Source organism: Cyprinodon variegatus, unplaced genomic scaffold (genome assembly GCF_000732505.1).
Source record: "Cyprinodon variegatus isolate N-32 unplaced genomic scaffold, C_variegatus-1.0 Scaffold261, whole genome shotgun sequence".
Lineage (NCBI taxonomy): Eukaryota > Metazoa > Chordata > Actinopteri > Cyprinodontiformes > Cyprinodontidae > Cyprinodon > Cyprinodon variegatus.
In genome coordinates, this window is record NW_015150714.1 from 208,678 (window position 1) to 225,277 (window position 16,600).

General features: G+C 37.7%; 1 protein-coding gene across 1 annotated transcript in view; it reads right to left on the reverse strand.

Annotated features, from left to right (window-relative positions):
* Positions 1-9,493: 9,493 nt before the first annotated feature.
* lingo3 (leucine rich repeat and Ig domain containing 3) overlaps positions 9,494-16,600 on the reverse strand; it is a 52,319-nt gene continuing 45,212 nt past the window's right edge. The window contains exon 2 of the mRNA XM_015382627.1: positions 9,494-14,732. Within this exon, the coding sequence (XP_015238113.1) occupies positions 12,844-14,676 (1,833 nt within the window). The 5' untranslated portion in view covers positions 14,677-14,732 and the 3' untranslated portion in view covers positions 9,494-12,843. The remainder of the gene's footprint in view (positions 14,733-16,600) is intronic.

Below are 16,600 nucleotides of genomic sequence, written 5' to 3' on the forward strand. Positions count from 1 at the left end.
CCCCTGCAATCAACAAAAATTATTTAAAGTTTCGAGAGGACTTCACCATTGAAATTCGTGAGAGCTAAAGTTAAACTGACAATGCCTATGTGCATGCCAGTTGGATGTTGTAATACATTGGGTAAAAGTGAAAGAAAATTGTTATTTCATCTTTCCAATTCATGATCCACCGTGGGTTTGTCGTTGGATTGCCAACTTGAAGAGGGAGGATTTGGCATCAAACATTTGGCCAGAGACAAAACACGTAATATGTAGCCAACATTTTCAAGATGACTTGGTTAAAAGCACATGGTGACAAACACCAGATACAGCATTGGGACTTGATCAACAGCCGATACCGCACCGTGACATCACCAACCGAGAGGTGGCAGTAGTGTTCTTTGACAAACGTGGATGTCTCCGGTTATGCACATTCAAATGAAATTACTCTTAATAGAACACAGTTATCATTTGTTGATCAGTAAGTAATAATTTCATATTTAATGTACTTTCAGAAGTTTGAATTCTGAATATGACCAGACTTTTCCTTTAAGGCAAAATGAGGTAAAGTTGAATTGAAGGTTGAAAATAAGTGCACTAGCAGCAAGGAAAAGAACTGGCTCAAGAGGATTACAAAGCAAAACCCAGAGATCTAGGGGAATGTGAAAAGTTGGGAGCTGTGGATGCACCCAGGTGTCACTAAATGAATCCAATACTTGGGTTCTATTGATGCACTGCTTAACCAGAAGCAGCTTTAGAAGTATCTTAGAGCTCAGGAGAAATTGGACGGGGTGTTGTTCACTAGGCCACAGTCCCATTTTTCATTAAAAAAGGATAATGCATTTTATTTGGATATTATATCCTCTATTGATGTTACAGAAGATTGCAACTTTCTAAGAAAACATATTTGGATTTTCATCTGCTATAAGCCATTATCATCTGTAGGGACAAAACCATGAGATATTTACAGATAGAATACTGAACCGTATTGAGAGCAAACACACATAGATGTCGCTCTTTTGCTTTGCTTCAGGATCTGTGATGTATCTGATTAGGCCTGGAAGCAACGAACCAATTGAATGTCTTCTGGCGAAAGTACCTCATTCTTCAAACTCCAACCTAAAGATTACAGCTGCTTCAAAGAGAAAGCTATCTACAGTACACTTTTCTCTCTCTGAGTCTTACCAGGTTTCTAGTAAGTAAACCCATGTCATAACTTTTTAAGGTTATGACAAAGGTGTAAACAGCAACATGGTGTTGATGCATGTGTGCTTTCTGATCTACTCATCACATTTAACTGCTAAATAGGACTTAAGAGTCAGTTTAAGACAAGTATCTTTATGACTGCTAGGTAACTATCTCTTTGTCTAGGCAGCTTTCTAGGTCTCAACCATTAATAATTTTTTTGTTTTGGTTATTCCCTCAGGGATAATCGAATAATGTTAAGAATCAGTTACCCAGAAAGTTTTGACTTCTGATTGGCCCGAATCATTTAACAACATACTATTCTGACAAATAATGTTTTTTTTACTTCTCTGATTTGCATTGTGTATTGGTTTGAACACATTCTTCTTTTCTAATTTATTCTAAAAGCAAAGCTAATTAGACATCATTTCAAATTATTCAAGAAAAACTTTGTTTTCTTTAACATAAAATGGCGCATGACGCACTGGATAGCACTGCTGCCTTGCAGCAAGAAGGTTCTGGGTCAGTCCAAAAACATGACTTAGGTTAGGTGTGAGTGTCTGCGTGAGTGGTTGTTTGTCCTGTTTGTCTCTGTGTCCCCCTGCGATGGACTGGCGACCTGTCCAGGGTGTACCCCGCCTCTCCCCCGTAGACAGCTGGAGATAGGCGACCCCACTGGGGATTAAGCAAGTTAGAAGATGAAAATCCAAGGCAAACTTTGATATCAATGCGTGATTGTGTTGACAATAGGTCTCAACAATTTTTATGTTTTTCTTAATTTTACAGTAGTATCATTTTTATTAAATAATTCTTACATTGTTTTTAATGGACATTGTTGTGAATTCATTCCATGTAAAGAGTTCATTTTGTAACCATGGTTTAAGCTTAAATCAAACTTCGATCTGCTTTCCTAACAGGCAGATTGCTGGGTTTGTGTTTGAGAACAACGAGTGATAGTCCAAACATTATTGACTAAATTACCAAGTTACAGTATTATCCAGATTAACAGAAAGCAGCACTTGCAATTTATTGTATGTTATGAATCTATAGTTAAGATTTCAATGTTATTTATTGAAATAAATCAACCTATCAGTGACATTATCATTATTTGAGGTGAACATGTCTGTTTTGATCAGCCTTACCACCCCTACACACTCGGGTGCTGCGTTTTAGTGAATAAACTACATAATGAGTAGGTTTAAAGTCTGCTGTGGTGAAATTATTTTTAGTCAAACAAACCAAAGACTGAAAAAAAATCAAAACAGAAGGAGCAGCAGACCTCTCCCCTCCCTCTTCTATCTCTTGGCTGTTTAAGTCAGTAGCAGCTCAGGAAGCAGCAGGTTCCAGGCTCTTACTCCAACACTGCTGAGAGCAACATTGCTGCTGGGTTGGGATGCCGTCTGTCCTGCTGCCTCATTTATAAACAAAGACTGTAAGCCAAAAACGTACTTCTTTGGTTCTGCAGGAGTATCATCGTAGAAATAGATGAGTTTTAAAAGGTGGTTAGGGAGATGTAGCAAAGGTAATGATGGAGAAGGCAAGTTCACCAAGTATCAGATTATTTTTTCTAGGATGAAAGGATACAAATTCTACTAGGAAGCTACTATAAGAGACAGGAAGCCAACACTGGTTTTCTTTTTGTTGTTGTTTGTTTTTGTGCACTATTCAGCTGCAACGTTTTGTACTAACTGGAGAAGATTGAGTAAAATGTAGGTCAATTTGCAAGCTGATATGAATAGACTCATGACTCAGGTTGACCGGAATGAGATGGGTTAGGGTTAGAGATACCAAGTAGAGATCTAAAGAGCTCTACTAGGTATCTCATTCTCCATGAGATACCAAGTAGAAACAAAACAAATTTCTTTAGATTTCCATTAATTCTCAAATTCATTTGAGAGAAAGAGTTGTCATACCCCAAACTTTTATATGTAAATATTTCTATCTAAAAAACTCACACAAAGAGAAAAGACAATTAGAAGAAATGTATTGATACAATTACTTTTCCTTTGGCGCTCAGACCTCGGCAGGAAACATATATTGATAGATATCCATGGACAGGAGCAAAGAATAGGGCTGTTCCCCCCCAGGCCTGAAACTGGTGGTGGAGTGGATATAGATGAAGTGGGTAAGTCTGTAGACAGCTGGCTAGCGAGACGGTATGCTGAGCTTCATGGGGAGATCCAGTGGAATGCGTGAGCTGATACTAGAGCTTCACTCAGGGACCTTGAAGATGGAAGTCCAGCTTGGAAGCATGAAGCGAAAAACTCCCCGTTGGGAAGAAACCTCTTGTAGAACCAGGCTCAACATGGTGCTCTTCTGCCAGGCAGGTTGAAACGCAACGCGGGAATGCAGTAAGAGTCGGGGAGTAATGAAACCCTGATGAAGCTTTAGCTACCATAGTGGAGGAGGGGATGGAGGTGGGTTGAAGCGGGGTCATCTGAATGAAGTCACACAGCCCATCCACTGCCTGCGCAAAGGAGCAGACAAGTTGCGTAGGCCTTTTAAGATTAACTTTGGATGCCGATTGGTTTTCATGGAGGTGTGGTTCAAAGCTGATTGGCTGTGTCGCAGGTGGATGTAGGAGAGCAATTCGTTTCTTCAGTTTAACTTCCGCCTGGGCTCCATTTTACATATAGTAAGTTAGCTCCAGCCCACAGCTAACAGCATAAAGTCCCATGTAATGAACGAACCAAGTTCTTCTGGTTTGACAAATATAAATCTGGCTTTACTCTGTAAGTTATAGAGTTACATTCTAGCTATAAAACAATGCTGCTACTTAGCTACTAGTTAGTTTAAAATAAAGGTCTTGGTTGTTTTAAGTCAAAAAAGTTAAATATCAGACAAAGACAACACCAGTAATTAAAATACGGAAAGTCATGGGCCTTTATGTTGATCCGTTTATAAATTAATGTATCATGGTTCAAAGCATGAATAGTCAGGGAGAGGGAGATGCTGAGGGACAAACAGATAAAAAAAAAAAAACTTTTTCCTGTGTTTGTTGTTGGACTGTATTAAAAAATCTAATATTTGCTCAAAACTTTTACACAATAAGTTATCTCTATTAAATCTGTTTAAATAGTGGAACATGTCCTCAATTTTGCAAGCTTTTTGAGATGTGCTTGTCCATTAAGCAACTATTTATATAGAAGCGTGACTAAATGTTAGAATGGCTCAGTCAAAGCAAAAACATAAATTCAATTAGAACATTTTAAAGAAAGACCCAAAAATTTATATTTACAAAAGCTTTCCTCAGGACCTGACTGTGCTTGAACTAACTCATGAAGCACAAAGGAAAATGTGTCTGAGTAAATCTGGTGGAGTGTTATCTTTACAGGGCTGTGTGCAGGCAGTGTCTTCCTTACCATTTTTCCTTTAAAACAACGCAGACTGGCTCTTGTGTCCTTTCAGCTTTAGTTATTTTACAAACACAAGGAGCTTTCCGGATATTACCATTATTCCTGTTTGCAGCCTTAGGTCCGGTCTTCCTTTCTCTGCCTCCTTGTGTCCCAGACTGTGAACTTTACTCTGGATCCCCTCAGATGAATCCCATCACAGCTCCTCCGATTGCTCCTCCTCAGACCTGCTCCTTGGATCTCTTCACAACTATTTCAACTCACATTCATTCTCCACCCTTCACCGCCATCTCAATCATATTTCTGGAACTTTGTATAGAATTTCACTCCAATAATCACAAGTTCACAACTTGCAGTTGTTTCCTCCAGAACAATAAGAAAAACTAGACTTTAATTTACTAATGGAACTCATGGCAATACAGTAATGTTTTATAATAAGTATCCTTTTCCTCTCTGTTCTTTTGGTTTTGCCACACAATGAAATGATAATGCAGTACCTTTATTAGACACTGAACACAAATCAAGTGCCTAATTTGATATTTTAAAAAATAGCGATTTTAAAAATCACTGTCAAAAAATATGTGGGGAAAAAAACAACAACAAAACAACTGAGCATTATTATTCTGAGCAACAAATATAAGGAAGCTATACAAGACTGATTCTGCCACCCTTTCGTCAAAAGAAAACTAAAGCAAACCTGAAAAAGTGTGTCATTCGGCCCTGGCTGATGTAATGCAGGATTAGAACGGAAATTTGAACATAATGATTATTCAAAAGAAATAATGTCGAAATAATGTTTTGCACCTAATTGGCCTACATATGAAAAGACAAAAAGAAATGCTCATATTTTCTGCAGGTGATTTACTTTTTTTTCTGCTCAGCAACTGCTAACCACTACAATCCCATTTAGGCCACCGCATTTCGACACCATGGTAACACAATGTGTGTAGTCACCCCGCACACACAAACGTACACACTCATACGTGTGCACGCACCACGTTATATCATCTTGCTCACCCAATCAATGTTTCCAGCGTACCACCAAAAATAGCTCAGTTGAAACAGAAGTTCAGTATCACTGTGCTAAAGTGCATTCTGACATCATTTCCTCTCCTAACTAAATGACAGAAGCACGAGAGAAAAAAGTTGCTGCACATTTTGCCAGTTGTACCCTATTTGAGTCAGTGACTTATTGTATACATCAAATTCTGCAGACTACTAAGTTCAGTGGTGTAATTTCACATGAATGCCAGTATAGAGGGCGTTGCTGGTGATGCATATTTCCATGACTTCTGATCTGAGGTATTATGCAAAAAAAAGCGTCAATTCCTCTTCAACGACCCCCTCCTCTGCAAGGTGGCTGAAGTCAGCACACACAAATGTAGGAGGGAGTTTCACATAAAGACACTAAAGACTTAAAGTTAATTGCTTCAAAATTTTAAATAAACAAAAAAAATACAATTTTATCTGTCAAATGTAATGTTCCACAAGGTACCTTTTTAAGTTCCTCCCTTGAGAAATAAAATGAGTAGTGTGCAGGAGAGCAGTTCATTTGTTAAATTTAGTAGTAGAGGAAAACAGCTTCTTGACGGTACTTGCATTACCATAACAAGAATATGTAATGCATGCTTCAAAAATTAAGATATTTATGATATCAAAGGTGCGAAAGCCCTTTATGCACAGTCCTCTGAGGTGTGGACTTATCACTCGATGAGTCATACTTTGCCATATTTGTGGACATAAGTGTGGGGACTGTCAGAGCATTAAGCACCAACAAAGTGTTAGAAGTGTCAGCAACCGACCCCGCAGCGCAGGCGTTGTACATTCGTTTTTCCCCTTTCAATTTGAGCTATGCATTCTGAGGAGGAATGGTCATCTGAAAGTCAACTCAAACTGTTTTTAGTAGGTCTTACGTCTGAAAGAGCATTTACTTGTATTTAAAAATTTGCAATAAGGGTTTCTTTCTGTGCTGTTTCCCTTTCTTCTTTATGCAAAGGCATGTACAATTTCCTCATTTTGTGGAACTCGATTTTGTCATGTTTGCTATAAGAAAAGCAGTGAAAATTTAGTAATAGTAGCAAAAAAGGCAAATGACATTGTCAGCGATAGTTTATAAATATATATATAAGAATTGGTGGATTTTTAATTAAAACTTTAGTATTTGGTCATTAACATGTGGCTTTATCAGTAAATTTGAAGCTTGTCTATTCCCTAGGATATGATGGTTCATTTCCGTCTGAAAATCTCACACTGAAAGAAAAAAACAGAAGAATTTTGTTGATACAATTATTTTAAGACTCTGGAGCTCAGACCTCAGCAAGAAACATTAAGTGCTTAATTTTACTTTAATATGCATAAGCAGGTGTATGAGATCAGGGATGTTTCCCCCCAGGGCTCAAACTGGTGGTGGAGTGGAGATAGATGAAGTTGGCTCAGACCATAGACTGCTGGTTGTTTAGTATCAGGGTGTGAGCTGATACTAGTGCTTCACTCAGTGTACCTGGAAGATAGATGTCCATCTTGGATAAATACAGGTTTGTATGAACTTGTCCATGATGAGCAACCATGAAACGACAGTGGAGAGGAAAAACTCTCCTTTGGGAAGAACCTCTGGCAGAACCAAGCTCAAAATGGCGGTCTTCTGCTGGACTGATTGAGATGTGACAGAGAATGCAATAGGAATTCCAGGAGGAGTTTCACTCTGATAGGGACGAGGTTGAAGAAGCACCATGGAAAAACCAGATGGGGCTTAGCTAAGATGATGGAAAAGGGGATGGAGGTGGGTTGAATCGGGGTCATCTGAGTCAAAATCAGCCATGCGCAACCACTGCTTGCGCTTTGGATGGGTAGCAGGCTGAGTCGTGGATTTGAAGACCTTTAAAGATGAACTCTGGATGCTGATTGGGCTTCGTTGAGGTGCGGTTCAAAGCTGATTGGCTAGCGTTGGAGGCAGATGAGTAATTTAGTTTCTTCAGTTTAACTTCTACCTAGGCTTGATTAAAATACATTTTCACTGATTTTCCTACATATGAACTGGATGCATACATGCAAATGTGTTTTGCGTTTTTTTTTCGAGATATCACATGGGCTCTAAATTATACATAAAAGCAGTAATGTACAGGAAGGTGCCATACATTAGGACACAAAAACACCGGTGTACCTTAATAACTTGTTTGACAGAATGGAAACTCAATATGACTATTACTAATACTAAAAATTTTGAGTTATGTCTAAAAAAAACTACAGAAATTAAAGGGGAGATCTAAAATCTTAATTAAACTATGTTTAAAAACAGTGATTTCCAATTTAAATAGCCAGACCTTCTTAAGATAGCTTAATTGTCAAAGGTTTCTCACACCATTAGCCCATGTGAAACACATCGTTGCCTTAGACAAGTAGATGTATGGCTTTCAAACCAAACAACACAAAAACAGCTGTCAAACATGGCAGTAGCTTCACACCAAGTGTTCAGAATTTAGGATGAAATGTTTAGTTTGATCTCTTTTAACAACTTCATAATTAACAATTGGATAAAGTGTTTTGAAAGGGCAACAATGCCCAACATAAATCAAATTGGATCTTTAGAAAGGATTGAGTAGATGAGAGTTGACAAAAATCCAACTAAGACTATGGCAGAAGCGTGTTTAGGGCTACAAAAAGCCTATGTTTTTTCCAGGGATGGTAGCCCAACTACTAACATATGTAAAAATATGCACACCGGTAAGTACATTTTAACCATGTGTCACACACACACACACACACACACACACACACACACACACACACACACACACACACAAAAAAAAAAAAAAAAAAAAAACAGCAGTAACTTTAAATGTGTGTAACTGCTTCTGATTTTAGTAAAACTTCCAGCTACCTGGAATTTTTCCATAACAGTAGTGATGTTACAGGAGCATGATGAGGTAAATCACTTACCAGTCTCGGGAATTCAAAGATCTTACAGGTTCTCCTCCTCCCTGCTTGTTCAAAAATGGAGGCACCTCATCAGGCAAAGAATTTTTCATCAGGAAGCAAATTTTTTCGAGAGCGTCTTACCTTTTTTCCACATCCTACTCAAATAAGGAGAAATCTCGAAATTTAAAAATTGATTATTTTTGCATTTGACATTTTTTTGTTTGTTTATTTTTAGATTAGTTCAGGTTTCTTTATGTCTATGTCTGGAGAGGCAGTTATACACAAACAATTCAATGAAGTGAATGCTTATATCTGCTCTCAAGCTTTTATTGATTTCTGTACTTTCTGAAACGACAAAATATGTATGACTTCTTTCACAAGTCTATTCTTTCAATACAATGTCAGTGATCAATTCTGACTGGCTGGTGGTAAATTAATCAATCCAAAAATTTTCAAAGTAAGAAGCACAGTCTGGACATGCATTTACAGATGTCTAAATCAAAAGGGTAAAACTCTTGTACAGATTAAAAAAACACGAATAAAAATTCAAAGTAGTTTACCACTGAGGCTTAATGGGGCTGCTTTCCTCATTTGCTTCAAACACTATCATGTAACAAATGTTATTACTTCAACCTGCTCCAAAAAAGTATTTTTCTTTTTTTTTTTTTTTTTTTTTACATTTGCAGTAGTTTATTGTCTTTTGGCTATACATGTGTGAAAGGTACCTCGGACAATTCCTCTTTGCACAATCTTTAAATAATCTTTTTTTTTTTTTTCCGGGTGATCACCCAGTTGAAAAGAGTCAGTGATAAACCATTTTCAGCTGAATGGTGGAACCTGATTTCTAATTTTTAAGAGATTTTAATTCTAATATTCTGGTATTTCTTAAAAGTAATGTCATCTATTTACAAGATCAACCTTGAGAATAAATGTCACAGGTTTAATATTGACTCTGTAATCAAATGTACATCAGATTCAAAAATAATGAAACCACATAATGGCATTGTAACACATAATAAAACAACAATTGTACATGGGAATTTTATATGAAAATAACCCATTTTTATTAAAAATATTGTGGTTAAGTTTTTTTTCTATAAAATGTCGATAGAACTATGTTATAGATACACTGGATCATTGTTAAGGATAAGGAAATTGCTAAATCCTGATATATCTGGTAGAGAACTAGAAATTGTTAATGTTTAGTTTTAAACTTAGAAACAGGGTATAAGTGCAAAAATAAACTTACATTTTCTGCAGCCCTAGATTCAGGTCAGTCATCTCCAAATTTTAAATGTTTCCATTATGAGAAAATGGGGTAGTCTACAGGTTGTTGATGCAAAACTCAATAACTGTTTTACGTCAACAGAGGGCAGCAGAGCAACAATATTGGATATTGTAATTGTGTAAAATAGCTGGACAATTTTAGAGTATTGCAGACTTGCAGGGTTATCATCTGCAAAGTTAGGTCCTAATTTAGATCGTAATGATGCATATTAAAGTGGTCCCATGTCCCATTGTCACACCTCATACATCTACCATTCATATGTCCATACTTAGGGGTCTAATGCCCCTGAGTTACAGCCTTTTATGTATAAATAAACCCAGCTCAGTTTTACATTAGCAGTTTCTCTACATGTTTACAAAGGTTCCTCACCCTTGGCTCAGTCAAAGCTCCTCACCTTGACACTTACAAAGCTAAAAATAGGCAACTGAACTGAAACCTCCTGCACAGTGAATGTCCTTTATGATTGGTTAACGGCAACAAGCAGCAACATTTACATGATGGCTGTATATTTACAGTTGTGTTTACAGTTGCACTGAAGTTCACTGATTGCAGAGGGATGCTTTAGCAGGTTAAAAACAGTAGCACAGTAAAATCAGATTAATAATCAGTTAAAATCAGCTATTACAAAATATATGATACATCTTCTATACTTCACATTTGTCCATACAACTTTGGTAATCAATACACACCAAAGGCTGTTCTTTTTATAAATACAAATTCTTCAACCTAAGAAGCAAGGTATGTACACGAATTCACTTTTATTTATTTTTTTCATAGAAAGAGGATAAGATCCTTGCACATATTTACCAAAAAAGACAACATGAAAGACATAACTAGCAATGAGTCCTCGTAATTTGTCAGCACACAGGTGTTCTCTTGGGTCCCATTATAGCTTATACTGTATATTGGCTGCAATGTTTTTAACAGCTTTAACTTATACAGGTAGAAGTGAGTTTTCGCTTCCATAGAGCTATTACAGTGGCTGAAAAGTTTGTTGGCAACCATGGATAAGAATAAACCATTAGATCAGCTATCTCTTCTTGTAATAGTCTATTCCTCAACTGGAAATTTCAGCACATTTATTAAGTGATTCCCACAGAAACCTTGATTTCAAAACAGCTGGTTACCCTCCTATCAGGACTTTGGGCCCTCAGTTTTTGTCATAGGGAGAGCGCATGGTCTTTCCTGTAACATTTTACAAGGTTAGAGCCCTCTGAGTCCTGTTTTCTCTAATATGCTGGCCTCCCTTTTGTTACCTTCACAGGTTTTCTAGGATTTACTTCCAAGGACTGGGATTAACATGAAGGGTAGATTTTGTGCATAGCAAGGAGGGCTGCAACTAACAATTGTTTTGCAAATTAATAAATCTGTTGATTATTTTTTCAATTAATAATCCAACAGCAAAACATTCCTTAAAGAAGACTTTTTACAACATTAAACTAGGTAAAACTAAATTGATTTCACTTGAGGAGTTCTGGTTAGAGCATATTGACAGAAGAGAAAGTTTTCTTATCCTAAATGCAACATGTTTATACATTTTAAAAAAAATAATTTTGGTATAATTACTGCTAATTGGGTTGCTCTGTCAGCTAAAGACATGTTTCAGAGTCTCTATACTCTAGTTAACAGTTAATTATTTACTAATTAGTTGACGGTTATTAAAATAATTGATTAATTGTTTCAGCGCTATTAGCAAATCATTGCTAAGTCGATCTAAGCATATGGTTCAGATTAGTATCCTATTAAAGACTCTGAAATTCCTGGTATTTCCTAGAGTTCTTGATGCTGGACAGGAGACTCTGATGGGAGTGGCGACCTAGTGGTTAAGGCATAGAGCTTGGAATTCTAAGGTTCTGAGCTCGAGCCCCACTCCCACAGACTGCCACTCTAGGTCTCTGAGCAAAGACCCTTAACGCCCACAATGCTCCCCGGGAGCCACACAATGGCAGCCCACTGCTCCCCAAGGGGATGAATTAAATGCAGAGAGTTAATTTTGCTCTGTAACCATGACAGTGTAATGACAATATCAACTCTAATATGGTTCCCAGGCTTTTTGGAAGAGAAGCAGGCCACCACTGTAACAGAGTATACATCACTTCCATGAGGTACATTTCCACAATTTATTGTGCGTTTTATACCAAACCCATCTGAGGTGGGGTTTATTTGTCCTAAAATCTCAATCCTAAACTCATCTTAACCCACAGGTTTGTCTGGCATAAAGACATAAATATGAGGCTTTGTGCACACTGTAGGCCAGTAGCTAACAGAACTGGGTCTCTCTCTTTGAATACATAAGCTATAAGGTAATAAGGTATTAGTTTGTTTAAAGATTTTAGTTTTTCTTGTTTTTCAAGGGATATTAGAAGTACCATAGCTAAATAAATAACTCAAAGGTTCCATTTTTTTACAACAAATCTAATGTGAGACCCAACTTTTGCAACTAAAGCAAATATTATTATTATTTATTTATTTATTTATTTTTTTACAGTACTTTATCCAGGGTTTAAATAAATCTGTCCAGCTCGGCACAATGTGCTCTGTAGTGAAAGTGGCAGTGTTCCAGAGACTGGTACTAAGTTGGTCTATTTTCAAAAAAATCCATTGGATAACGCATTGTGAAATGCCTGCATCTTATACAGGTTTAGATTTGCATTAAATAGTTATAGTCCTTGGCAATTACTAAGCACCACCTTGTAGTTGTGTCTTCATCAGCAGGGTGTTCTTGAGTCACCTCAAATGGAGCAGAGGGTTGGAGGTCAAAGGTGAGGATGACATCATTTCAGGAAAGAACGCATCAGCATGACTTTTGTGAAGGTTTAATACTGGAAGAATGTAGAGTGCTTAAGTGGTTTGGTTTTTAACAGTCTCTTCAAAGTTTTGAGACCTATTTCACTTGAATTGAATTAATATTTACAATTATATGAACAAAACAAATAGCTGTAGAAATGTATCAAAGCATCATACTGTAGTTTGACATTTTGCATGCATACAACAGTTAAAAAAAACCCATCTAATAAATTGTCCATAGGATGATCCATTTTTTACGTTTTTCCACATTTGTCCTGTTACTTTTCGTCTTAGTTTATAAACAAACAAATATAAGACACCAAGAGTTTTGCAGAGTCAAATCATTTTCATGTTGAACTTGCGTGCACCCCCTTGGCCTCCACTGGCTGCAGGTCCGTCAACTTTTCTGAAAGAATACTCAACAGAGAAGTTGTTCTTGTGCTGTCCTCTCCCCCGACTCCACACAAAAAGCAATATGAAGCAGAACAGGACCACTCCCAGAAACATGATACAGCCCATAGCTGTAGATATAAGAATGGTTTTAAGGTCAAGGGTGAACTTCAAGAACACCTTGGTGTCATTCAAATTTGTGTCATTAAGGTCCCCCGCATAATATGTGCGGTTAGCCATGAGTGCTGCATCCAGCGGCAGTCCACTTACTGTAAGTGTAGCAAAGTAGGTGTCATTTCCACCAGCATTGCTAGCTATACAAATGTAGGTTCCACTATCTGTTACCTGGGCATAACGTATTTCCAGGGTGCCCTCCGGTAATACAGTCAAGCGTCCACTACTTTTTGTAGTTATGCGCCGACGCTGAGGAGTAATCCAGTATATAATTGGTGTGGGTTCACCTTCTGCTCTGCAGATAAATGAAACGACTTGCCCTTCACGTGCAGATATCTGCTGCAGTTTCCTGTTACGGATTTTAGGCTTCTGACAGGTAAAGTGGTCAAATAGAGCTGAGTCAGTGAAAGCACTCAGAGCCCGTCCTTGGACTTCAACAGGGGCTATACACACAGGGGAGGCACCATCAAAATTAAGGGTCTTCCTACGTTGAAGGATCCAGAGCAGACGACAATCGCATGCAAGAGGGTTTCTGTCCAAACGAAGCGTCTCCAAAGTGTTGACAGACTGAAAGGCTCCCTCCTCTAGGGTTACCAACCTGTTGCTTGAAAGATTTAGAAGCCGTATTTGCCTCAGACCCCCAAGCGCATAGGGCTGCACTACTGCCAGGTTAGTGTTGACTAGATGCAGCTCCTTCAGCCTGATGAGGTCTCGCAGGCCCCAAGACTCCAACACAGTTATTGGGTTGTAAGAAAGATTGAGGATGGTGAGGTGAGCCAGACTACGAAGTGCAGATGTTGGTACAGAGGTGATGTTGGTGTGGGTGATGGACAGCCAAGACAAATTAAGGCCCTGTAGGCTATGAGGGGATATGTATTCCAAAAATGGCCAGTGATCAATCTCCAGACCCCTAAGATTTCCAAGTTTTCGAAAATTCTGGTCGTCTAAGGAGGATATGCTAAGATATCGGAGCCTCAGAGTTACTAGATTATGTAGATAAGATAATGATTGACTGGACACTGATGTCAGGTTGCATCTTTCAATTGTCAGTTCCCTGAGTCCTACCAAACCCAGAAAAGCTTTGTTAGATATGTAAACCAAGTCATTGTCACCAACTTCCAGATTCTTCAGACTTTTTAGGTCCTGAAAAGTGTAGTCCAAAAGAATTACAATCTTATTTCCACTTAAATCCAATGAGGTGAGGTTGGAAAGACGTGAGAAAGCACCCATTGGAACCAGTTTTAACTGGTTACCCCTTAGAGAAAGTGTCTGCAAGTTCTGAAGACTTGAAAATGCATTTGGCTCCAGGACGCTGATCATATTATCACTAAGTTCTAATTTTTCCAGGCGTGAATATGGAAGAAGATCATCTTGTTCTATCCAGCGTAGTTTATTCCCACTTAGGTCCAAGACTTTGGTGTCTGGTGGGATTCCCTCTGGCAGGGAGGAAAGGCGTTTAGCAAAACAGGACACAGTCTTCAGCTTGGTAATGCAATCGCAACGCTGAGGACATCCTTGACTTTGGGTGGATGACACTGTGATCATCAGCAGCAAGAAGAAGAAAGGCTGGTGCCAACATACATTTTTCCCTTTATAAAGCCCCATGGCCTTTCTCTCTCTTCTTCTGTCTTCTTTTTGCGTTTCAATCACTGGGTCTTGACCTGAGGAAAAAGAGAGGAAAAAGATTAAATCAAAGGAGAATGTGAAATTAAGCAGCACAAATGTAGATAAAGCTATAAAAAAGACTGAGATTAAATGAATTCAGGAAACATTTCTATCAATTCAAATGACAAAGAACAGAAATGACAAATTGAAAGCTAAAGCTCAATGATAATCCCCAAAGGCTCTGATGTCTGGGTGAATGAGTTACCTTAACAATGGTTAATTATGCCTTATTGAAACATGTAAGGTTTTATGCTAGACAAAGATCTTAATAACTACTGTAGCGACTATCAAGTCATTACATTTTAATCACTTTTGAGTGTGGCTTATCCAGATTCTAATGCACTCAGAGAAACTTTGTCAAGACTGAGAGGTAGCTTTGGGGTTTCTCCCAGTTATTGAATATAAACGGAAAATGAATGATGGTCCAAAATCTAAAGATGCGATATGAGCAGGCTGGATGGTTGACAAATTACAGTAAGATAAGACCGAGGTTAACCAATGTGTAGCTGCAAGTCAAACCCAGATGATAAACAATCAGCCAAAACCTTTTGCTCTGTCACCTCTGCATCTACATAGCTTTCACCCCCACACCGCCACCAGAGGTTAAGTGAAATATAGGTGAAAATATTGCCACCCAGATCAAACCAAATGAAACACCAAACTACAAATGGCTCTTACAGCTATCGAGTCTCCCTTTATCCTATGAGTTAGTTGTAAATCTGATGGCAATACGATGGGTAATAAATCTTTCTTTGTGTCCTTCCAGTTCTTGTATTGTATACTGAGTAACAAAGTTTTAGGATCATCCTATTCATGAAACCTTGTGTAAGATATCCTAAAATACATGATGAACTAAACAAACTGGATTTCAAACAGCAAATAGCCCTGCAAATGGACTCTGATTGCCCATTTCTAAATTTATTATTTCAATATGCAGAACGTCAAACAATGGATGTAAAACAGATTTAACCATTTTGTATAAAAATCCATGCTGAAAAACAAAACCATGGGATAGAGAACTATAAACCCATGGAGATAAGTCTTCATGTGACCAATGGGTTGCAATGAGAGACACACAAACATAAACAAATTCCACCAAATTTCTCCATGATGGATGTCATCTACTAAGTAGGAATCTCCCCATAAACCCAGCATGACATGCCAGCTAACAGCATCAAGGGTAACACCCAGATGTGCATTATCAAAGGCAAATGAAATGGTGAATCGGACTGTGTATCTTACATAAGTCTCACACACATCTGCTCTGAATATACAGAGCATTAAATGGTCGAGCATGGCATTAAAAAAAACTGTGGTTTAGTTGTTTGCTGCTTTTCTTATTCCACTACCATCGTTTACAAATTCCCATTTGAAACATATCTAGCCCTTTGTAATTAAAGGCCTGATTGCAGAGATAAATCTTAAACCTTTGAAAAGTATTTTCAATTCGGTGTATTATAATAATTTAAGCAGTCCACTTTTAATCACCCAGTTTTTCAGCAAACTTTCTCACCACTTTATTGGCTGTGCTTGCTCAGTTTCTCGTTGACATAAATAATAAATCAAATTGCAGCAACCTTAATTAGAGGGTTCTAGAAGAGGTGGGAATCAATTAGCTACATTTACACAGATATATTTAATATTAAATAGTATTGGAATATTTATTGGCACAAAACATATATACATATATATTTCACAATAAGTCACAAGTAACCCTTAAGTCAAGCCAGGAATAACAAGTCCCAAGTCAACAAGAAATGCTTAAAACACAATGCAAATCATTATGATAATTTTAAGAAATATTACTGTGATAAATAGAGATTAATAATGCAACTGAGGATGATGAAATGATCTATCTATCTAT